The sequence below is a fragment of the Strix uralensis genome, chromosome Z (assembly GCF_047716275.1).
Source record: "Strix uralensis isolate ZFMK-TIS-50842 chromosome Z, bStrUra1, whole genome shotgun sequence".
Lineage (NCBI taxonomy): Eukaryota > Metazoa > Chordata > Aves > Strigiformes > Strigidae > Strix > Strix uralensis.
In genome coordinates this window covers 81,326,281-81,349,619 of record NC_134012.1, presented here as the reverse complement: position 1 = coordinate 81,349,619, position 23,339 = coordinate 81,326,281, and the positions used below count along the sequence as shown (strand labels likewise).

Sequence of the window (23,339 nt, the reverse complement as noted above, 5' to 3'; positions counted from 1 at the left end):
TTTGTATATTTCATTTTTCACCTAATTAACTGCGGTATAATTTGACTTGAGTGGAAATGAGAATTCAAAATTGCAAACCGTTAATTCAGACATTTAGTTCCCGGGCTGCAAAAATCCATCACGTTTCTTTCAAAAAGGCAGGCACTGAACGACTGCAGGGACGTTAGGCGTATTTCCACTGGTGTGCTTGTAAATTAGAGCTATTTCTGTCGATTCGGCGAAGGTGCCGATTTCTGTCGATGTTTGTTTAAATGGCGGTTATCGGCTCTTTCACTCGCCTCGGCCCCCGCCAGCGCCGCGATTTAGCCCCGCTGCCGGTGCGGGCAGTGCCGAGCCTAGCTGAGGTGCGGCAGAGGCGGGGGCGCCGCAGCCGCCGGCAGCGGTCGGGACCGGCGCTGCCCGGTGCCCGCTGCACCCCCGCCGCTCGCTGGGGCGGCGGGGCTCTCGGGGCCGGTGCCGCGCTCACCGGCCCGCCCGGGGTGGTTCGACCGACCCGCGGCCCGGTGCCGGTGACCCGTTTCGGCACCTCAGCGGTGTACCGCCGGTGCCGGTAGGGGCCGGGCCGCGGGGCTGCGCCGCTGCACGGTTAATTACGGCGGCGCCGGGGACTCCCGCGGGCGGGGCGGGGTGGGGGCGGGGCGCGCGCGCGCTGGGGATTCCCCCGCCGCCCCGCGCGGAACGTTCGGGATCGTTCCGTGACGTCACGGCAGAGGGGCTCCCGCCGGCAGGGCGGGGGCGGGGTGGCGGCCGCACCCTCGGCGGCGGGCGGGAAGCCCCGCCCCGGGGTCGCGCGGCGGCTCTCGCGAGGCTTGTGCGCGCAGAGCACCGCGGCTCGGAGCGGCGCCATTTTGGGAGCGAGGCGAGCGGGGGGGGTGGGTGTGGGGGTGTGTGTGTGTGTGTGTGGCTGCGTGCGCGCGCGGGGGGTGTGCGCGTGCAGCGCTCTCGCGCCCGTGGCCCCCGCGGCTCACGGAGGGGGGGGGGGGGGGCGGGGAGCGGTGGCCGCCTGGCCCGGGGCACACCCCCACCCCCCCCACCCAGGGGCGGGCCGGCGGCGGCGGCGGCGGGCCGGGGGCACCGGGGGAAGAGGAGGCGCGGCGGGGCCGGGGCGGGTACTGGCGTGCGGGGCGCCAGGCGTTCCCTCCCCCGCCGCGCGGCCGGGCCCGCCCTCGGGGAGGGCAGGGGGAGCCGCCCCCGGTCCCTCCGGCGGCGGCGGCGGCTGTGCGGGGGCGGTGCGGCCCCGCGGGAAGGCAGGGCGAGCGCCCGGCGCGGGCCGGTGGACCCCGTCCCGGTGCCCGCCGCCGCGCTGCAGGGCTGGTCTTGGCTGGGGAGCTGGGGCTCTGCCCGCGCAGTCGGCAGGCGGGCGGCCCCGGAGCGGCGAGGCTTCCCCCGCGGCGCGCTGGGGCTTCCCCGGGCGTCTCCCGCCACTCCCCCGGGCTGTGCTGTGCTCATGCTCGGTGTCCCCGGCCCAGGTCAGCGCCTCCCCAGCGGGGGTGCCTTGTGCGGACCCGTTCATCTTTATCAATAAAATGAGAAATGCCCCTTTCTTTCCTTTTTTTTTTTCCTTTTTTTTCCTTTTTCCTTCCCTTTTTGGGGGGGGAGGTGGGAAGGGAATGCTAGGCAGGAGAACGTTTTCGCTGATAGGCTGCGTTCTCCGATAAACATGCCTGCTGCTGTCTCCGGGACGTGAGCGGAGGTTTAACCCGGGCTTCTGCACTCGGGTTCGGCTCCCTGGTTGCATGTGTGGTTGCTCTGTAAGATTCAGGTTTATGTCTTTGTCTAACGCCGGTTCGGATTTCAGAAGGGACAACTGATTGTTCTGGTTCTTTTTACCGTAGGCAGTTTGGATTACAGAGAAGAGTCCTGGATGTTTGCAGCCTTTTGCTTTAGCTGGTAGGGAGGAAAAAAGCGGAAACCGACCTGCACCAGCTGCTTCTTGTGAAAGGGGAGAAATACCGGACACTGTTCTGGGATTATTTGTCTAAGTGCTTCGTCCTGAAAAGGCTTCTGAGAAGTGAATTGGAAGTTTGAAGTCGTGAGCTTTTTCTTTCTAGCAGAGCCGAGCACCTTACCCTTGGATGCTTTTGTCGGCATGACATGGATACATGGCTAAATTTATCAAGTTCTGAATACTTCAGCTGCCAAAATAAAGTGCTTTTTTGCTTTTAGATACTTTTTTCTTCTAGTCAACATTCTGTCTTGAGTCATAGGCATAACCAGTTTTGTTAACTGGCTCCAGGTTAAATGCAGCCTGAGTCACTGTGTCATTGCTGAAAAGTTTCATGGCAGATATTTTTCCCCTTACCTTATTTTCTAGATTTTCTGCCACAGCCTTCTGACATTTTGCAATGAGACCTATTTTCTAAATGAAGAATCTAATAGATGTTTGTTTATCATTTTTTCTTTTATATTTTATTTAATATTTTTGTTGAAAGATGTTGTTGCCAATAAGCAGTATGGAGGTATCCAGATAGCTGTTGTTTACAAATGCCTCTGTTACCCGAAGCTAGGAAATGCTGCACAGTTCAGATGTGAAATTTGGATTTTTGGCTTCACAGTTTGTGGTGTAAAAAGTGTATTTATTTCACCTGGAGCTGATGCTTCTTATTGTGATATGTACATGGAATAGACAAGAGAAGAAACTCTCAGAGATTAAAAATTAAGACAGACTTGGCAAATACTGGAAATAGCCTTGTGGAATCTGTAAGCAAGAAGGATGGGTAGCTGATTTCTGTGAGGTCAAACCTATGTCAAACAGCTACGAATGTAGTATCAACAAGAACTCGGGATATTATCTCAAGGAAAACAAACTGGAAAAATATAAATCACGCAGTGCTAACACCTTGTGCAGTCCTTTTGGATTAGGTAAGTGGTGTAGTATTTATAAATCAATTTACACTTGAATAAACATTTTACCAGTAGAATGATTAAACCAGTAACATTTACGGCCTAGAGATTGTTGTTTTGTTTGAGAACATTGAAATGAGCTTGCAGAATCTAATTTTTACTTGCTGTTTTTAATAATGGAATAATTCCCTAAGAATTTGAAGAATATATGTACAAGGAGAAATGTGTAGGTAGGAGTGTGTGTTTTTTTTTTTTTTCTGGGAGATTAAAGAATACATACATCTCGACTGAATCCATAGGTAATTTAGCCTTCATGTTAATATTGTAATCTCTGCAATGAGCTATTGTACTTACTGAACAAGTCTGCTGGATGTCTTGCACATCTCAATCTTTTCCATTTTAATTTCCTTCCACTGTTCTTTGTCACTTATGGAAAGCAGATATTTTTACCAAAACCTAATTTACTGCCCATGCAAACTAGCCTTTTAATGTGTTGGTATTTTAAGGTTGGGTTTAGAGTAATTTCCTATTCTGTATGTGAATGAATGAGTCTGACTGGTCTGGAAGTACAATATTACCAAAACCCTCCACCTTTTTGGAAGGATTCAAAACAAAATCTAGTGGTGAACTAACTAATCTTAGATGTTATTTTCAGATGTATTGCTGTGCCCTTCCTCCCATAGAGGTTAAATGTTTCTGAAGATAGATGTAGTTTAAATGTTGAAATTAATATGTTTACAATAATTTTTTGTAGGTTTGCATTCAGCTGAATTGCTACTGCCTCAAAGAAAATTAAGATGGACAGAACAACTTAATTCAAAAGTCAGTGGTAATTTTACTAAAGTTCTCTCCTCCCTACCCCACCTTGATTATTCATAAGGCTTTAAACAGTTAAAGCATTATTGGGTAGATGTAAACTGAGTGTCTGGTAAAAGTGACACATTTACCTTAGTCGCCACCTTTTAGAAAACTTCTCAGGGCTTCTCCAGTACTGAAGTACTAGTAGTAGTGAGCTAATAAAAAGGAAAAGGTTTTCTCCAAGGGCAATGCAAAGATGTTTGGAAAGATGGCTCGTGTTAAAGCCTTGTAGAAAAAGTAAAATTAAGCATGTGAAACTGTACCTAAAGATTATTACAGTGTTTTTTTCCCCCCCTGTAACTTGGTATTTTGACCACAAATGAAAGACTTGTGTCTTAAGTTTTTCAAATTCTCTGGCTCACTGAAGTAGTTCTGTTCTGTGTGTTGTCTTGTCAGTATCTAAAAGTTGATCTACTTTCACTATTTTGCTTGCTTTGGATGGCCTTGCTGTTTTGTTATTTTAACTGCTATTTCCGTTTTGTTGTCTTGAAAACATGGAAACTTTGGAACATGAATAGGAGGCTGTTTCTGTAATCTCTTGTGGCTGTGGCTTGTGGCTCTTCTAACATCTAGTCTCAGTGTGGCTGGGGATTGACTGAATGAACTGAGCCACCTGTGAAGGGACCAGACCAACAGAGAAGAATGATCTTCCTCATTCCTTTAGTTGGATTAATCTGTGTTCTGTTTGAAACCATTTGGTAAATTGAAAGAGTTCAGGAGTGGCCATTTCATTTGATTTTTGTCTATTGTGTGGTCATAAGCAATAGTAATACAAGTACTTTCTTCTTAACTCATAGGAAAAGTGATGTGTCTCTTTTTTCAAGCTGATAACTCTTGGTGCTGTGAGGTACTTTTACCTCCTGACAAGAGGGTCTCACTGAAATCAAGTTGCTGCATCACCCACTTACTACTTTGGGTGACATCTTTTTCTGGATGTTTTGAAGAGTTTGCTTTTTAGCTTCATTAAATTAACTCTGTCTATATCTCTGTTTGCTGGTAGGATAGTTCTTTTTTTTTTTTTCACCGTGTTTGCATTTGGGAAGTGCATTTGTTCTTATTTGTATGCTGTGTATTTGACAAGGATTCAGGCATGTTTTACAGCTGTGCCCTTGTACCCTAAGCAAAATTCATGCTTGGGTGAGGACTATTGAGGAGAAAATGCCTAGCGCCCTGGTCCACTTTAATTCCTTCTTTAGGTTTTTATTTGTGTAGTGCTGATGGTATGTTAAGTGGTTTGCAGACAACTATGAAGATAAGGTCCTTGCCCCCAAAAGTTTATACTTTAAGCCTTGATGTAAACATAGCTTTTGTACTGGAATAACTGTCAGCAGCTTGGCTCTTTTGCTGATGCATTTATTCTGGTAGAATCCTAAAACTGGGTACGTTTATATTGAGAAATTGTCTTGAATGGTGTAAGCTATTCTGCTGTGTGAAAAAACTGTTGGTGGAAGCTTTTAAGAGTAAGCAGAGTTTAAACTTGAAGCAAAGCTTAAGTTGAATTACATGTGTAAAATGATATAGGGAAATAGTGTAGATATTTAGCTTTGTTAGTACTTCACAAGTTAATGTACTTTTACCCTCCCCCCCCCCCCCCCCCTTCCATTCTAATGAGATTCTTCTGTTTAAAATGTGTGGATAAAAGTGTGACAGTGACAGTTTATCAACAACTTCTGGGAAGTTCCTTTTATTTTTTAGTATGAGGAGTAAATTCTACCCTGCAAGGAGAACTGTTTGCAGACTTGAATGTAAACGAACTTAAAGGAGACTTGGCATGCTTTTTGTTTTGGTTTTTGTTACTGCATGTGATTGAGCAGTAGTATTACACAGTAACTGATGATAATGCCCTATGTGGTGTTCTCAACTCTTCCACAATCACCTTTTATGTTTTGGGTAAACATAGGGAAACTGCTGAAATAATTGTTTTTCTGCTTTAGATGCTCAGGATATGTCAAAACCGCTGCTTTTTTCAACTTTTTTTTTTCTTCACGATTTTGTTACATAATATGTGCTGAATGGGTGGTGATGTTGCTGCACTAACACTTCAGCTTTTGGACTTTGAACCTTGCAAAGGCCAAGATTAGGATTTTTCTAGCTTTCTGCTAAATGGTGCTGCAAGCGTGTAGGGTTTCAAGCAGAAGGAACCTGGTTGTAGTTTACCGTCAAATATGAAGTTACCCTGTGTTATGAAATAGTTTGCTTATTTAAATTTACATTTAAATAAGTATAGTGCAAGAAGGAAAATCTTTGATAAAAGTGATGATGAAGGTATTTGAAGCTCTCATTAACTTTAGCTGTTTCTAAAACTTTTTATAAAAGATGTTTTGGTTGTTATGACATTAATACTCGATTCACAGAAGTGATGTAAACCCTGTTGCTTGTGAACCATATCCATGTATAGAAAGGGGACCATGTGGTAAACAGCAGTGGTTGGGATTTTTGGAACACCAGTGTCCACCCGGGTCTGCTGACATTGTAGATCCTTATGCAGAGAAGGTGTACTTTAGTTTATTCATCCTCACACAATGAACTTGAGTCCTAAGTAGAAATGAAGGTGGGTTTTCCTTAGGTTTTTTTGTTTGTTTTTTTGCTAAGTCATGGTAAAGTTAGATTTTAGGGCTGTGGCTGTACTAGAGAATGTCTTGGCTTTCAGTGGTTAAATAATTGATTGGTACAGTTTGACTTCATACACTTCTTGTACCTAGGCAATGTCACAAGTCTTCTGGAAATGTTCAGATTTGACAGAGGACCTCACTCCTTCCTCAGTGTTCTGCAGAAAGCCTTAGTTCTTATGCGTCTTTTAAAAAGATGAGGCAAGAAGGTAAATTAAAAAAACATATGGAAATTTTCTTTCATTCTTCCATATTGCCCAGTGCTAGAATACTCATCAGACTAGTTCTGTATTGGATGGTGGGGACAGCAAGACTAAAACTGGAGATTTTACTTGCTCTGCAGTAGTACAGTTGAGAAAGAAGAGGCTTCAGCTGAATTGTTCAGAACTTTTTAATGTCTGTTGAACGACTGTAAAGGTCTGTTGAGAACACCTTTAAAGGTTCATCTCCCTTTCCTTTTATTGGAGGTGTTAAGTCTTTGACAATAAATTTTAGAGAAACAAACAACTTGAGAGAATTACTATATCCAAACTTAACCTTCCTTGTAAGTTACATGTCTGTAAACAGTCTTCTACATTGAAATGGGTGGGGGGGAGGCCGACATGCACACTTTCTTTTCAAAGTGTTAAAATGTTGGTTGTAAAGAGTTAAGCATATTGGGTTGTTGTGGCTGTGCATTTAGGTGGAGAGAAAATAAAGGAAATAAATAATCTTTAGTTCAAGTAGTTGTCATGCTTTTGCAGCAATTTGTGATAAGTAGAAATGTTTCCATTTTCAAAAATTCTATAAAGCTCGTGTGAGGGCTTGAATGTTCTCGTTTATTAACATGCAAATTTTGGATAGCAGAATAACTTGAAATAAGATTGTTTTGCTTTTTTCAAACTAAATGAATTACAGAGTAAGGAAGGTCTCTAATAAGCTGTGTCTTCAAATGGGGGATCAAAATTGAGATGTATAGGGTTTAAACAAATATTTAATGCTTACTTTTACCAACTTTAAATTAGTGCTACTCATCTGTTATCACGAGAAATTTTTTGTTTAAAAAAATGTGTTTTGTGGCAGAAAGAAACTTTTGATGGAGTGGGTTATTTTAAAGACCTGATTAGTTTGAGAAAAAAATCCTGAACGTTTCTGTTCATGAAGAAGAGAGATGGTGTGGTCTGATGGCTAGGACTTGTGCATATAGTTTCTTTGCCTAATTCAGAACAAAATTTTGTAGTTTTTCTATGCCTGATGCTAAAGAGATGAAGTAAATATTTGAAGCTAGCCCAAAGTGAGAGAACTGAAGGGTCAATTTATTCTGTAGCTCGGTTATTTCAGAATTGCTCTGTTTTAGTGAGGACTTTGCCTGCTGCTGGTGGTTCTTCAGGAAAAAAAAAAAATTACCTTAGCAAATACCTTTTTCTTTTTGTTGTCATGAAATGCAGTACAGTTGGTGTTTGGCATACTCTGATAGTAAATACTCAGTTTTAATTCTGTCCTAGAAAATTGTGTCTCCTTTCCCTTCTTGTTAAATGGTCACTCTTTTCTAAGATGTCATAAAGACTTGTTTATTGGAGCCCTCTGAAATTCGTACATATGTTTCATTTGTCTTCCTGATTTGATAAGGATTTGATATACTTGCTGTAGCTCATTACCAAGAAAGCAAAGCAGCAACAGTAGCAACAAACTTGAGCCACTGAATAATAGATAACCTTTTATTTTTTTCTACTGTCATAACACTGTAGTATAGTTTGATTTTGATGGCCTACAGCCTTCTTTTAACTCATTTACAAATATTATACTAAAAATTATGGAGAGGATGAGTTGTGAAACAAGTGTGTAGCTGAGGGATGGAGTTAAGGTTCCCACATGTAGTTTGTGGTGTGCTGTATTTAGGGTAATAATAATCTATAAGGCATTAGGTAAAAGATTATAGGTATGTGCCATTTAGATATGTGTTCATGCTAATTTTAGACTTTCCTGAAAACTACGAATGTGCATATATTCATGTGCTTTTAATACTTATTCTGTTCATGGGTTTCTCTATGCAAATCAATAGACTGAATTTCTAGTCTTCAGTGAGCATCAAGAAATTTGAATTCTTATCTGCTTTCTAACTTTGGGAATTCATGGCTTGAAGCTTCCTTATTTTTTTCCCTGTTAACTGTTGCTTCACTCACAAGCTTCAAGTATTCCTAGCTATTGGAGTTTATATTGTCTTTTATTTTAATCATTTTCTGACAATCCCAGTGTCACAGAAACTGCTTCCTGTAAAATAATGTAGGCTATCCACAGAGCACGGGAAGTACAGAAGCTAAAAATGCAAAACTGTTTTTCTTTGTCTCTAGCTTCTGGTGAGATGGGTTCAGCTGTCAGGGTTTTTTTCCTAATTTTTAGCATTAATTTAGAATTTCTTTTCCTATAAAATTTTGGTCAGCTCCATTTAAATTGGATGTCTTTATTAATATCGTAAATCTAGAAGATGGCCAAAAGCATACAATCTTTTAGTAAATTAAGTTTTTAGATTGTAGGTGTTTTGGCTATTTTACTATTATACTGACAAGCCTTTTCCTTATTATAGTGATGTCACTAATCTTATCTGTTTCTTCATAGTAGGATATTATGAAAAAACAGCTGTTTTTATTTATTCTGGTAGTTCAGACAAATAGTGTTACCAAATGTATCTTGCCAACGTTAAGGAAACCTGCCTTAAATATTGAAGACAGCTTTCTGGGCTAGGGAAGTATTTCTGTTTTGTATGCTTGAAGAGGCCTCCCTGAAGTTGGATCTCTTCAATACCAGTAGGACTGTCTTTCCTTTGCCAGCTAAATACTGGTTAGGCAAGCTAAACAACATGCCCTTAAAATTGGGCGGGGACAGTCTCTGATCTCATGTCCTTGTCATCTTAAAGTTCTGCTGTGCTTTTTTCTCCACCCTTGGTGGAGAAAGGATCAGGTTAGGGAACACTTATTTAAGATATACGTAAATCCATGGTACTTGACAGGATACTCCGATGAGTGCAGAGGGATCCAGCTGATGTCATTGCAAGGCCATTCCTTGTTATCTTTGAGAGGTCTCATGGTCATTGGGAGAGGCTCTTGAGTACTAGAAGAGAGCAAATGTCAGTCCTGTCATCAAGAAGGGTAAGAAGGAGAATCCAGGGAGCTACAGACTGCTCAGCCTCACTTCAGTCCATGGGAAGGTGGTACAGCAACTAATCCTGGAAACCATCTTCAAACACATGAAGGTCAGGACAGGAAGGTGAGTGGGAGCAGTCAGGATGGCTTTGTGAAAGGGAAATTATGCTTATCCAAACTAATAGCCCTCTGCAATGAGGTCACTAGCTGGGTAGTTGAATGGAGAGCAATGAATGGTGTTTATCTTGACTTCAGTAAGGCTTTAGACATTGTGTGCCATGACATACTCATAGAGAAGCTGACAAAGTATGTATAGAGAAGTGAATGATGAGGTGTATCAAAAACTGGCTGAATGGCCAGGCCCAGCTCATCAGGGTTGTGGTCAGTGGCACAAAGGCCATTTGGAGGGAGCCATTATTATTGTACTCCAAGGTTCAATACTGGAGCCTGTACTATTTAACATCTTCATTGAAGTCCTGGACAGTGGGGCAGAGTTTACCCTCAGCAAGTTTGCATATGATACAAAATGGGAAGGAGTAGCTGATACACTAGATGATTGTGCTTCCATTCAGAGGATCCTGGGCAGGGTGGAGAAATGGACAGAGGATCCTCATGAAGTTCAGCAAAGGGAAAACAGGAAGTTCTGCCTCTGGGGAGTCATAGCTACACATGCCAGTACGTGCTGGGGGCTGACTAGCCGGTGAGCAGCTCTGCAGAGAACTCTGAGGGTCCTGTTGGACAACAAGCCAACCATGAACCAGCAATGCATCCTCATAACAAATAAGGCCAACATGTCCCTGGACTGCATTAGGAAGTGTTCTTGAGGGAAGTTCATCTTTCTCCTCTACTCAGCCCTGGTGAGGCCACATGGGAGCACTGTGTCCTGTTACAGGCTCCCTGGTATAAGAAAGCTATTGACTTAGTGGAGTGAATCAGCAAAGGACCACAAAGAAGATCAAGGGACTGGAGCATCTTTCCTATGGGGAGAGGCTGATAACTCTTTGATCTTTCAGGGATGTATGAGTTGGTCCTCAGTCTTTCAGAACATTCTCTGGATGTTAATTTTTCAGAAGATACTTTCCAGACTTAAAACTAAGCCATCAAACTGATATTTTTTTCTCATGTAAAATTCTGTGAAGGTGAAAACTCTGAACAAGTCATTATCTTTCTTAATGCTCTTGATGGGACTGCAGACTGTTGGGACAGGAGTAGAGGTATGGCCTCAGAAGGATGTTACAGGTAGCAATACTTTGTTACAAAGTGATGCTTAAAGTTCATAACCTTGTTTGTGATAGATTTAAGAGTTGTGTTGTTGAGACATTCCTCCTATAATTTGCAATGGGTGTGGACCTGGGAAAATAAAAGGTAGGATTGCATGTTTTTACACTTGGTTCTTATGAGTTGCAAAATTGTTATAGTGTTTAAATAAAAAATGTGATATTAATACATTTCCTCTAGTTAGAACTACTTTAAATAATGAAAATAGCCTCAAAAATCACAGCAGTTAAATGTGAATGCCTATTACCTTATATGTCATAGTCTTTTCAGGATTCTGGACTTTAATAATCAGGCTTATTCCTTATTTGACCTGTTTATAGAAAACAAAACATGGAACTAAAATTCAGAATGGTTTGATTACATCTGCTTGCTCCACTCTCTGCCCAATATCCCAGAAGATCATTTCTTCCCCCCCTGCATCTGTGGACTCTCAGATGTCCACTTAGGCAGACAGTGCAGAGATTCCCTTGAGTTGAATTCTCATGGGAGTCACTCTTCCAACTCCTGAAGAGTATTGTGCACTTCCAGAGATGCTGTATGGCTATTTTTAGTGTTGTAAGTAGACAAATAGAGAGAGGGTTTCTAATGCTGGAAAGATTTGATGAGTGGAAGTGAAGCTACAAGAAATTCTGGATAAAGGATCATCTTTGTAAGGGAGCAGGAGTGATCTCTTAAATTATTTTTTGTGTAACCAGTTTATTGCAGATTTCAGTAGCCTTTGTTTTCTTGTGTTCCAGTGTTGAGTTGGAGACTTGCTTGTTTTGCTTTATTGTATAGCTTCCTAGGTCTAATTGTTTCCAGCATTTTATAGATGCCTGGCATGGGAAGAAAAAAGTCTAGGTCTGCCTTCTTGCCTTATCCTTTTGCTCCATAACTTTTGGCAGCACAACTACTTCTTGATTTACTGCTGCAGCTAAGTGGGTTAATAAATGCATCCGATTCTGTCTGTAGTGACTCTATGGTTACCCTGTCTGTATTGAGTCTGGTATGTGACTGCACTGTACTCCCATTTTTGATGTGCTACACAGATACAAGCTGGACTAACAGACGCTTGCTAGGGTTCTGCACTATGCTTAGCCTGTAATGCTCGCATACTTCACTAATGGTTAGAAACTATTGCCAGGTATTGCCAATCTGCCTATTTGATGAGATCTTTCAGGGGTGAAGGAGGATGAAGTCTGTAATTAACATAGTTGTGGTGGCAGGAATCACTAATTTAGCACAAATGATATGAGAATGAGCAAGCACCCCCCTTTTATTTTCCCCCTCCTGGTGAACATGGGGGAGCAGGGGAAAAGAGATTAAAAAAAAAAACATTGCAAGAAATTAATCAAATTTTATTAAAATGTGAAGAATTGTGTTTGTTAAACCTGAGATCTATTCCATAACACTGTTTTGGATAGTTTGTTCAACTGCATCTCCTTGATTGATGTATTTTATGCACCTGTTTTTATGTGCTAACTGCATGGATGTTCTTTGGCTTACAAACAAGCTTTGCAAACAAAACTTAAATGTTAGTCATTTTGTCTGTTCCATATTTTGTCCCAGTAATAGTGAATTAAAGGTTGCAGATAAGGTGAAAATTGTAGTGTAAGATGAAGCTTGAAGAAGCACTGTGCTCAAGTAATCTGGAAGTTAATGTGAAAGTTCGTGAATACAGGGTGTTTTCTGCTTTTGTACCATATTGAATTCTATCTGTGTTATCGTAAGGAAAAGAAAAAAATAATCTGATTTATACTTTAGTTGTGGTGGGTGGTCTTCATGCTTAGAAGGTTTGTGTTTTAAAAACTACACCGATTTCAAGTATCAGGGAAGAGAGGGGAAAAATCTTGTGGAAACAGTATTCTCATATGGTTACCACCTAAGATGGGAAAAAGTGGATTAATTATTACAGTATTATCTTTATGTAATATTACAGTATTATCTTTATGCATTAAACTATTTAGTTACAATTATCAGTTTCTGACTTAGAAGCATAATAGGAATTGACAGATCCAAGTATTTGTTTAAGTCTTAAAGTTGTTTCAGAATCTTGTTGTTCTGATCTTCAGGACTGTGTGTCCATCCTAAATCTACTATGGTTGGTATCTTCTTGTGATTCTTACTGTGTTTTTGGATTAAGACATCTTGTTTCTTGTGGAATTTACTCCTTCATATGTTTATAACCACTGTTTAAATACATCTTAGGTCTTCATTTTGTAAGGCAAAACAAGCCAAGTAGTTTCCTTAGACTATTCTTGTCCCTGATCACTGAAATAGTTTATTGTTGCACCAAGTAAAATTCTAAATTTCAGTGCTGTTATTCTAAGTGTGATTTTACTGATACCTTTTTCTGTGATTTGAAAAAGAAGAATGTAGTAGTGCAAGGAAAATTGACTATACTGTTTAGTATTTTTTTTTCATTTAATTTGATAATCAAAAGCTAAACTAATGATAGTTGTTCTAGTTCATTTTTTTGTTGTTTTTGCAGAGTTTTGGGAGTTGACTCTAGATGTTTTTCCTTAGCCTTTTCACAGAAGTCTTAACTCTTGATTCATGCAGTGACTTTCTGCTTCCCTTTTTTCAGTGTGTTACTTCTTTTTTCTAAAACAGGCAATATATTAAATTTTCAAAATGCCCCTCAGATGACACAAGTTTGTTTAAAAAGTACTGTTTCCAGCTGCTTTAAAACTAGTGAAAAACAGTTTCTGTCACAAAAGGACCTTATTGACTCAACCGTAAAAAACCCCAGCCCAACCTTTTTTGGATGTTGGTTAAGCATACTTCGTGCAGTGTCCTTATTTCAGTTGCTAATGTGGCTCAGAGAGGATGACTGGGTTAAATTTATGACAAATCTCGTCACTGTATATCATTTGGAACCAGCTGTTGATAATTCCTTGACAATCACTGCCTTAGTGAAGATCACACTTCACAAAACGACAGAATTAAGGTTTATGTAATGGAATATTGGAATAATTATTGCATGTTACCCAAAACAGAATGCTTTACAAAATTCTGTCAGATCTCTCACAAGAAATAAATTTAGAAAGAGGTTTTTCCTTTGCTGTAAACTATTCTACTGTCTACAACACAGCAAAACGTAAATTTTATCTAAATTTATGGGCTGTGGAAGACTGTCTTTTCTGAAGTCAACTACGCAGTACTTGAATCAGGCATCCTAGGCTATTGCTGAGAGGAGACTGAATATTTTGACCAGTCTGATTAAAGAAATTTAAATGCATTTCAGAGTTAATAGTATGAGGATAGCAGTATTTCAGTATCTTTTTTTAGCTTTTCTAGAATTGTGCAGCTCTGCTTCAGTAATACACTACCTGAGCCAAGTTAGCTTTTATGACACTTTGGTTAAAGAATGGCAGATATATTTTGAGTTTGTGCTGCTAGGGAATGGTGATTTAAACATTCAGTGATAAATTTTGGGCCCACTCTTGTTACCAAGAGAGTTTCTAAAAGCAGTGGAATTGTGTTCAAATCTGTGGTGTTTACCTCAATAAAGCTTGCTTCTGATAGCTGTATTAATTCTGGGAGTATAACAGCTGTTTTATCAGCGTTAATGAACGGTAGTTGATCCGTTGTGTGGTGTGTACATAAGAGAAGGCTTGCTAGCAGACAAATGGGTTCATCATGTCTGTCAGTACAATTAAAGCAGTTTCTTGTAAATGTTTGTATGGGTGCATACTACTGACTTTCATTCTATTCAAAAACTTTAAATGTGTGGGTTTTGGGTTTTTTTTTTTTTTTAAATCTAGAAGTAGTCCTATGTTTCTGAAAGGCAGAAGTGTTCTTAAACTGCTAATCAACATTACCTATTTGCCTTAGTGGCTCCTCAGTCTTTGTAAAGGCAGCTCTTGTTTGATGTCAAGCTGGAAGGATGTATCAAGTACATTTCTGAAGAACTCTCTACAGTATTTTATTTCATGATCAAAGTTATTAATAAGAGTGTACTTATTAAATTTGTAGATAGTATGAATCTGAATAGAGGTTGCAAGTGCTTTGAGGGACACAGAATGTGAAAACGTCTCTGCTGGGGAAAGCTTAGGTAATGGATGTGAACAGTAGAAAAAAAGACTTAGCTCAGACCTGGTAGGAGGAACCTTTCTAGTGATGGGATGTGTTGCAGAATAATGTGGTGGTCTCAGTTGTTGGTCTAACTTAAGTTGGAAAGCAAGCAAGGAACAAGCATGTTTGACAACCAAGCTGGACATGAAGGGTTTGAACATAATCCTTCCTGTGGCAGTAGAGTGGTCTTGCTGACATCCCATTCTCACATTCTGTGGTCGTTTTCACTTTACCAAAAATATCTTCCTGAGAATGAAGAGTATCCTAGAGCTATTGAATATTTGCCAGATTGTCAAAACAGAGCTCGTGCTTGTAATGAAAATGTTTTTATATTAAAATACATTCTAGGACAAATGTTGACAATATCAGAAAGCTAGCATCTGTAAGAGTATTTATGAAGCCTGACGAAACATGGAATTGGCAACTTAAAGCTGGGTAGTCTATGTACTCTAAAACACATTCTTTTTAAAAAAAAGTTAATATTTATCCGTTCCTGATGTGCTGTTTGTTTCCCAATTTAATTATGGCTAAGGTATTTGTGCCTGTTAGTAAGGTTTGATAATACAGATATCTGATTTTTCTGTGTCTAACTGGGAGACCAATAATACGTACAATTAGATGAAAGTGTTTTCTTGACTTTGATGTGGAGGTCAGTATCCTCAACAGTTGCTTTTCTTGGTAGTCTAACTCTAGACCTCTGAAATTGATCAGGTAATGTTCTGAAAATCTGTTCTTTTGTTACTGCTGCTCTTTTATCAAAACTAGCTGGAAGAATGAGGCCTGAAAGAGTGGGGGTTTTTTATGGGCTTATTGAAATTTACAGATACTCTGTTGCTGACTTTACACTCTTGAGTATTGTGCAGTTTTGGCCCAGGCATCTGTCTTCCCACTTCCCTATACTGCTTTGTAGGAAGAGATTGACTCATCCGACAGAGCAGCGCTATAAAAAACCCTTTGTAGAGCTTTTAGTTGGAGAGCTGAGAACATGAGGAAGACTTGAATCTGCTTCTAGAGTAATTTTTGCAGGAAGAAATAACCCAGTATCAGTGAGCTGTGTACAAAGCTCTGTTAAAAACACTTTACCAGTCTTTGGATACTTGGTGATCACCAAATCTCACCTAAGCCCTTGATTTATGTGCAAAAGCTAAAAGGTAGGGATGTCAGTGAGTTAAGAATAAACTCTTTTCATGGCAGTTGGATAAATAGCAGTGTTAGGAAGCTTGACTAGTTTTCTAAAAACAGTAAGATGAATTTATTAAGAAATTGTGTTGTTAGTGCCTTTGTCCCATATGTAATAGCCGATTCACCAATAACTTGGTAGTATTTCTCGGATTCTTTGTTACGTTCTTCTTTGGTACAAGCCTAATTATCTCCTTTTGTTTTTCAGACTGAGTGTGCCTTGGTCTGAAGAGTTTGTTGTTGTTGTTGTGCTGATCTTCCAGCATTGATACTTGTCTTGATCCTTTTTAAAGGTTTCTTGATTGTTCCGCTTGGACATGAGAACTGTATCTAGAGGGAAGGAGAAAAAAAAAAATTCACATGTTCACATGTAATTTACTGTTTCTTAGCATCTCTTGTATTGGTTCATCTGTAAGCATACGCCGTTTCTGTTTCTGTACCACTGCTGAACATGATTAATCAGTTGTCATGGTTTTGGCTGGGATAGAGTTAATTTTCTTCCTAGTAGCTGGTACAGTGCTATGTTTTGGATTTAGTGTGAGAACAGTGTTGCTAATACAGAGATATTTTTGTTATTGTTGAGCAGTGCTTACACAGTCAAGGCCTTTTCTGCTTCTCACACCACCCCACCAACGTGTAGGCTGGGGCTGCATAAGAGGTTGGGAGGGGACACAGCCGGGACAGCTGACCCTAACTGACCACAGGGATATTTATTCTATACCATAGAACGTCATGTGCAGTATATAAACTGTGGGGAGTTGGCTGCGGGGTGGATTGCTGCTTGGGTATCTGTCAGTGGGTGGTGAGCAATTGCATTGCGCATTACTTGTCTTTTTGTGGGTTTTATTTCTTTCTTCTTTTTATTATATTCCATTTTGTTACTATTATTATTTTGTTATTGTTGTTATTATATTTTATTTTAGTTATTAAATCATTCTTATCTCGACCCATGAGTTTTACTTTTTTTTTCCCCGATTCCCCTCCCTATCCCACTGCAGGGGGAGGGGAGGAGTGAGCAAGTGGCTGCATGGTGCTTAGCTGCTGGCTGGGGTTAAGCCACAACATCAGTAAAAGTGAACTTTTAGAGGTTCCTGTTAGAAAGAGAAGCCACTATTGTGATGGTTCTGTGACTCTTCCTTCATTTATTTTTCACTAGTCTGACGTAGTTGGATTCTTTAGAAAATTTCTCTGGAATTTTTGTTGAGGTTAATTTAGAATAGTGTTGGATGATTTCAACTGAGTAATTTATAAGAATTTATTTTGGTGACATATATCTTTAAACTTGTCCCTATTTAATGATAGTAGGTTTTGTGCATCTTACCTTACAGTTTAACTCTGGCATTGCAAGTGCCTAAAAACCTAAGTGTGAGCTCATGGCATAAAAAAGAACTGGCAGCTCAACTAAGTGCAGTTTAAGGCTTACAGATCTGTTAGACTTCCTTTTAGAAGCTGGAACATTCTCATCTGTTACTGAAAATCTGCAATAGCCTGGTTCGGACCAGAATATAATAATAATTATCAGTTACCAAATTAAGATTCCGTGGCTCTTGCTTATGTTGCAGCAGCCTTAGATCAAAGTGAACTACATCTATGCTCTGCAGACTGACAGATCTGCACTCTCTTGTGCAGAGGTGTGGAATACACGTTTATTTGGGTCTCCCTATGAAATGTATGTGGGTGTTTATGATGTTTTCACTAGCTGGCTTTCTAATAGTGTGTATATCATACTTAAAATATTTTTGAATCATTGACAATTTTGTAGTGTCTGGCTGCAGAGCTTGATTCAGGTACCCTTATAGTCAGGTAGTGTTTCATCAGTTTCTTTCCTTTCTGTGCTATAGTTCAGCTTCAGGTAATATAGTTCACATTATCTTGCATTTTTTTGTTTATTGAGAGATGTTTTCCTACCAGTAGGGAGAGCATGGGGTAGAAAAAGCACTCTTGGGTTTGAATCTTAAGCCATTACCTTCTTTTGCCTGTTGTTGAACTGGAGAATTTTACTGGATTTCGATACTGTTTCTGGACACATGGACTCTGTTTCCATTGAATCTAGAGATAATATGGGATTTATGGTGGCCCTGAGCATCTGTTTTTTTCATAAGGAACCTTAACATGGCCTCTGAGACTTTTAGGGACTAATTTAAAAAAATCTGCTTCTTCTAGGAGGCTAATGAAATAGCTCCTGAAATCCATTCTAGATAGTACCAGAAAGTGTTTCAACAAGTTAATTTTGCCACAGCTTTCTGGGTCAGACCTTACACAAGATGCTTCATCCCATGTATGAGGAAGTAAAGCAAGGAATGTTACAGTTGTGTATTCATGATACCTGAGGTATAGTTGATTAGTGTGACAGTTTGGTAGTAAAAGCACAAATGTGATGCTATAAACGAGATGAGGATAGTTAGATTCTAAACCAGATCTGTGTGAGAAAATAATACCAGAAAACAGAAGGGAAATTATCATCAAAACACCACAAGTATAATCCTCTTGTAATATAAGCACCTGAAAAGTACTCATTTCTTGTTTTTCCAATTACAGGAACTTGCCACGAGGTGCTGAAGCCTTGTTTCATTGATTTGGGGAGACTGGACCTAAATGGCGCAGCATGACTTTGCTCCAGCCTGGCTTAATTTTCCTACTCCACCATCATCAACAAAGGTATGTTCTTTGTTCTTCTTTTGAACAGGCATTCTCGTTATTAGGGAAGTTTAAATGTCATAACCTCAATCAAAGTAAAAATGCCAATCCCTTTATGAATAGGGTGATAACAGATGATATCTAGCAAGTCTTCTTGTTGTGATTTAAGTAGTTGTACTGTGGCTGTTAAGCTTATACCTCCAGTAGAGTTTTTCGCTTGAGCAGCTGAGTTCATGGAAAGAAACATGTGCCTGGCCACATTATCAGAGCTGTTGTTGGATTAAGATTGCCTTCATCAGGGGCTTAAAATGAATTATTGTATTTTGTGCTAGAAGTACCATGATGGAGGCATGTGCTTGATGTTCTTGCTTCTGATTTTGCTCTGTGCCCTATAAATTTTACAGAAGTGTTATTCTGTCATCCAAGTGATTAAAAAAAAATGCTTTTGAAATAGACCTTCTGAAATGGCTTTTCAGTTGCTGGTGGGATGCCTGTTACTACTGTTGAAATGTGGTGCTTTCAAATAGTTGTGCATCTTTACTGTGGTTGTTTCATCTTGATTACCATTACTTACTTTATACAATGGGTCAGTTGGCTTGGAAACAGGAACTAGAAATCTCTGACTTGTTAGGATTTGTAAATATTCCAGGAAGTCAGGAGTATATCTATATCATGAATGTCTCTTTTTTTTCTGGCCTATCCTTCCACTCTTTCTTAATTTGTGTGAATGCAGAAGCAGAGGCAGCACTGGATATTCAAACTCCTGTCATATATTTCCCTATTTGTAGACCTGTCTTCTTCATTATAATCTTTTGAATGCAATATCCATATCTGCAGCTATGAGAGTGGCATTACCATACTTTAATGTATTTATGTAAGTTTCTTGTTGTCTTTCATGTGCATGAAAAATGTTTAGCCTTCATAAACTTACGGAAATAAGCTTGAGGTATTGTTTAAATGCAGTTAGCCATCAGTATTAGTGGTGTTCCCATTGCTTTGCTTATATGTGTCTACACATAAACACATACATGCATTATTTTAGTCAGGTCATCGAACGGCCTTATTCACATTGCTCTATTCGTCTATGTTCTACACTGACCTAGCTAGCTTCTTTGTTTAGTATAGTCTATCAGCAATGCTCAGTTGCTGTTCTGGGAACTTTAAGCCTATCTGTTCCAGGATGGCTCCTGTGATCTGTTTGTTTTCATTGTACTTGATTTCTGATGTATTTAATTCTTTTGATCTGCTTTTTCCAATTTAATACATTTTCAATTGGAAGAGTAATCAGAGCTTAGTTTAATTGGTGTCACAATTAGAAAGCAGTCTTCACCACGTATTTCAGGAATCTGCTGGAAGAGCTTTACCTGCATGCTTGAAGTGTCAATATAGCAGAATAAAAGTTTTAGAACTACTCCAGTACCACTCGAATATATGAGGTATGGGTTGTATTTGTGACCTCAGAATTGTGGGAAACTTCATTGCAAGCATGTGTTGTGGATCCTCTTCTCTTCTGTGAATCTTTGCCTCAAGGCGTTTAGATAGACTTTCTTTCATCTCTTCCAAAAACTCTGTAGTTGCATGCTTCCTCCGTTATACTTTGTGCTTCATTGTTTGAAATGCAGCTTATTTGTGTTACCTCCTCCCTCAGTGATCAGCGTTCTGTGATATACAGCACATTTGGATATTAAACACTTGTAAAGTCTTTTTGGTTGTACCTGATGTGTAGCTTTTCTTGGTTTACAGAATAAGGCTTGGCCTGTCATTCCTTTGCAAGACAGGTCTCAAATGTGGCCTCCTGTCCTCTCCACTTTCTAGAATAGGTTTTTATTTCTGTTTCCCCTATATCAACAAAGCAGCTGAAGAGAAAAACAGGTAAGAGGGATAGAGATGAAGAGGAAGGATGGGGAGAGGAGGGCAAGGTGTCTCGTGTTTCATGCAGAATGGAGCTAGGGTGAGGCTATGGCATCAACATCATTTAGACTTGAGAAAGAGAAACTGAACTCTGGTCAATTTTTATTTCCCTAAAGACGCAGTTCTACGAATTGAATCTTTAGGAGCTTGGTTTCCCCCCTCAATCCTGGATAGGCGAGGCTTTTCTTTACATAGGTAAATGGCATTTGAAAAACCTGATGCTGGGACTGTGAATGAGCTTTCTTAATGTGACTGATACAGATTAGTTTAACTGAAACCCGTCTTGCCTATTGCTGATGATTTCCTTTTAAGGATAAGCTTTTATATCATATCCCTGTCACTTATATAGCAAACTCCACCTAAATAGCTGGGTATTCATTGCTCAGTAGCTTTCGTTCGGGTCTGGAACTACTATATTTGCATCAGTGCAGTATTGCAGTTGGGCAAATGGAAATAGGAAGGTGTTGTGAATAGTGAAGCCATTTTGGGATATGGACAAAACTTTTCAGAAAGGGTTGCTGTAAAACCTGTATGAGAAGATTGCAGGCAGACTGGTGTACTCTGTTTTTACAAGCTTACTTTGACTTCATGTTAACCAGTAAGATTACTTCTCATACTTCAAAAAATCTGTGTTGCTTGCTTTCTTGGCTGGCTGAACCTCGACAGATAATTTCTCAATTTCCAGAAATTGCCAGTTGATTTCCTGTTGATTACAAAGTTTACTGTTTCTGCCAGAAGAGGCTTGCTAGACTGATACCGCCATCATGTGGGGAAAATGCAAACTGCATGAATCCTTGCACACAATTTGGAGACTTTAGATTCATTACATGATGTGCAACTGAAACACATATATAAAATGCTGTCAGTTATACTTTGTGAAAATGTGATTGTTCTTCAACGTTCATAGAAAAAAAAGAAAAATTACAAAGGCAATATTAGAAGATTTTCATATGTAAATGATCACATGAAGCTAGGTTCTAAAATTTCATTGATGATCAACACATCTGGAGCTTTCTGAAATTTTTGGCAGCTTATTCAAAATTTGTTTAAGGATTTATTTTTTACTTAAATATTGAGATTCATTATGATAGTTTTTGAACTACTTAGATCTTCTGATATTTTCTTGTGGTTTTCTGGTTTTTCTCACTACAAGTTTGTCAAAGTAATTCACTTCTCAGGTCTCAAATTGAGAGGGCAGTCCCTTTTCATTTGACTTCTGTATGGTTTGGAAATACGTACTTTGTATCTTAAACATGTCTGTTGCTTACTTGAGTTCGAATTTTAAGCAGTGAATTTTGAACAGCACCTTGAGCTCTGCTGGGGCATTGTCAGTAGAACTTGAGTATCATTTTTCTTGGTGTGATGGTCTCATGTGGGGGCAAGGGAGGTGAGAAGGAAATTATTTTCTTCAACGTTTTAACATTTTCCAGAGGAGTTAAACCTATTACTATGGTTTCCTTTTTTTTTTCCTACTCACTTTGATCAGTGGACTATTTTTAATATTAATATAGTATGATTAGATGTTAGTGGATAATAACAGTCAAAATAAACTTGGGGTTTTGATTTTCAGACATACACTGTTACTGCTGTATTTCTTTTTCCCTGAATGTTACTCAGTCTGGAGAGGGAGTGAGCTTCAGTCAGCAAAGTTGATACTTCGGGTGCAATAAAGTTCATACTCCCTGGAATCATTAAGCTTAGTTTGCTGACACAGTACATTTCCATGCAGCTGTGCATTTATGCATTTGTAGCTCTTACGGCTCTGGGACATGTTGGTTCTCTTGTACATGTGCAATACAATGGACATATATGTGTACAGTAAGTCTACTGGGAAGGAAGGGGACTTTGCTTCATCCGCATCAAAGGCTGTCTGTGTGGCCAGGAGGTGATGGGTAACACAGCCCTTTGTTGTTCACTGGGAGATGTGTGGTGTGGACAACAGTAAGACTAAGCACTACTTTTGCAGAATGAAAATTTATTCTTTAATTTTTAAGATGTAATGGTGAAAGAAATGTTATAGTGTTAAAATAGTAAAGCCAGATAGAACTAATAGGGAAGACATGATCTTTTTTAGTTTAATCCCCTTAGGTATGAGTTCTAGTCAGGATGTATTTTGATTTCAGAGTGCTATTCTCAACATGAAGTTTTAGTTTATAAAGTACTTCCTACTGATATATTAAAGATTTATTTCTTTCAGATTTCTACAATGCCTATTTATAAGCTGATAATTTGAAGTATATTTGTGAATCTCTATAATTTTGAGTCTAGGTTTTATTTGTATTTCTTAACTAGTTGTATTTGCCTTATTAAGTTACACTGGCAAGACTAATAAATTGGGCCTTTTTTGGGTATAGCTGCCTCTGGAAGTTACTTCTTGCTTTCCATGGAATGCGTATGAGTAGTCTCTGACCACCCAAGTTAAGATCCCAGACTTTACTTCTGCCTTCCAAACTGTGATCCTCTGTCCTTTCTTACTGTCTTTATTTTTCCTCTGCTGCAACATGTCATTTGTACTCTGTTCTGCTGCCAACACAAATGTCGTGGTTTGAACTCAGCTGGCAGCCAACCACCACACAGCCGCTTGCTCACCCTTTCCCCTCACCCAGGAAAACAGGGGAGGGATAAAAAGGAAAAATACCTTGTAGGTTGAATTAAAAAACAGTTTAGTGATTGTAATGTAACAGAACAATAATGGAGAGCCCAGACAGGTAATGCACAGTGCGCTTGCTCACCACCCACGGACTGACACCCAGCCTGTGCCCCCAGGAATGATCCTGACAGAAGGGAGATTCCGCTGCAAACATCCCATTGCACTGACCTGAAGCGAGAGAACCCACCTCCTTTATGT

The 23,339-nt window shown here is 39.8% G+C and overlaps 1 protein-coding gene across 5 annotated transcripts in view; it reads left to right on the top strand.

Moving 5' to 3' along the window:
* The first annotated feature begins 773 nt into the window (after window positions 1–773).
* GPBP1 (GC-rich promoter binding protein 1) overlaps window positions 774–23,339 on the top strand; it is a 46,143-nt gene continuing 23,577 nt past the window's right edge. Inside the window, exons 1-4 of one of the 5 annotated variants that reach the window (XM_074855273.1) lie at window positions 774–859; window positions 1,836–2,862; window positions 3,599–3,666; window positions 18,482–18,601. In XM_074855273.1, the coding sequence (XP_074711374.1) occupies window positions 18,539–18,601 (63 nt within the window). In that variant the 5' untranslated portion in view covers window positions 774–859; window positions 1,836–2,862; window positions 3,599–3,666; window positions 18,482–18,538. Of the gene's footprint in view, window positions 860–1,252; window positions 2,863–3,598; window positions 3,667–6,501; window positions 6,521–18,481; window positions 18,602–23,339 lie in introns of those variants that run through there. The other 4 variants (XM_074855275.1, XM_074855274.1, XM_074855277.1 and 1 more) reach the window with 4 other exon arrangements.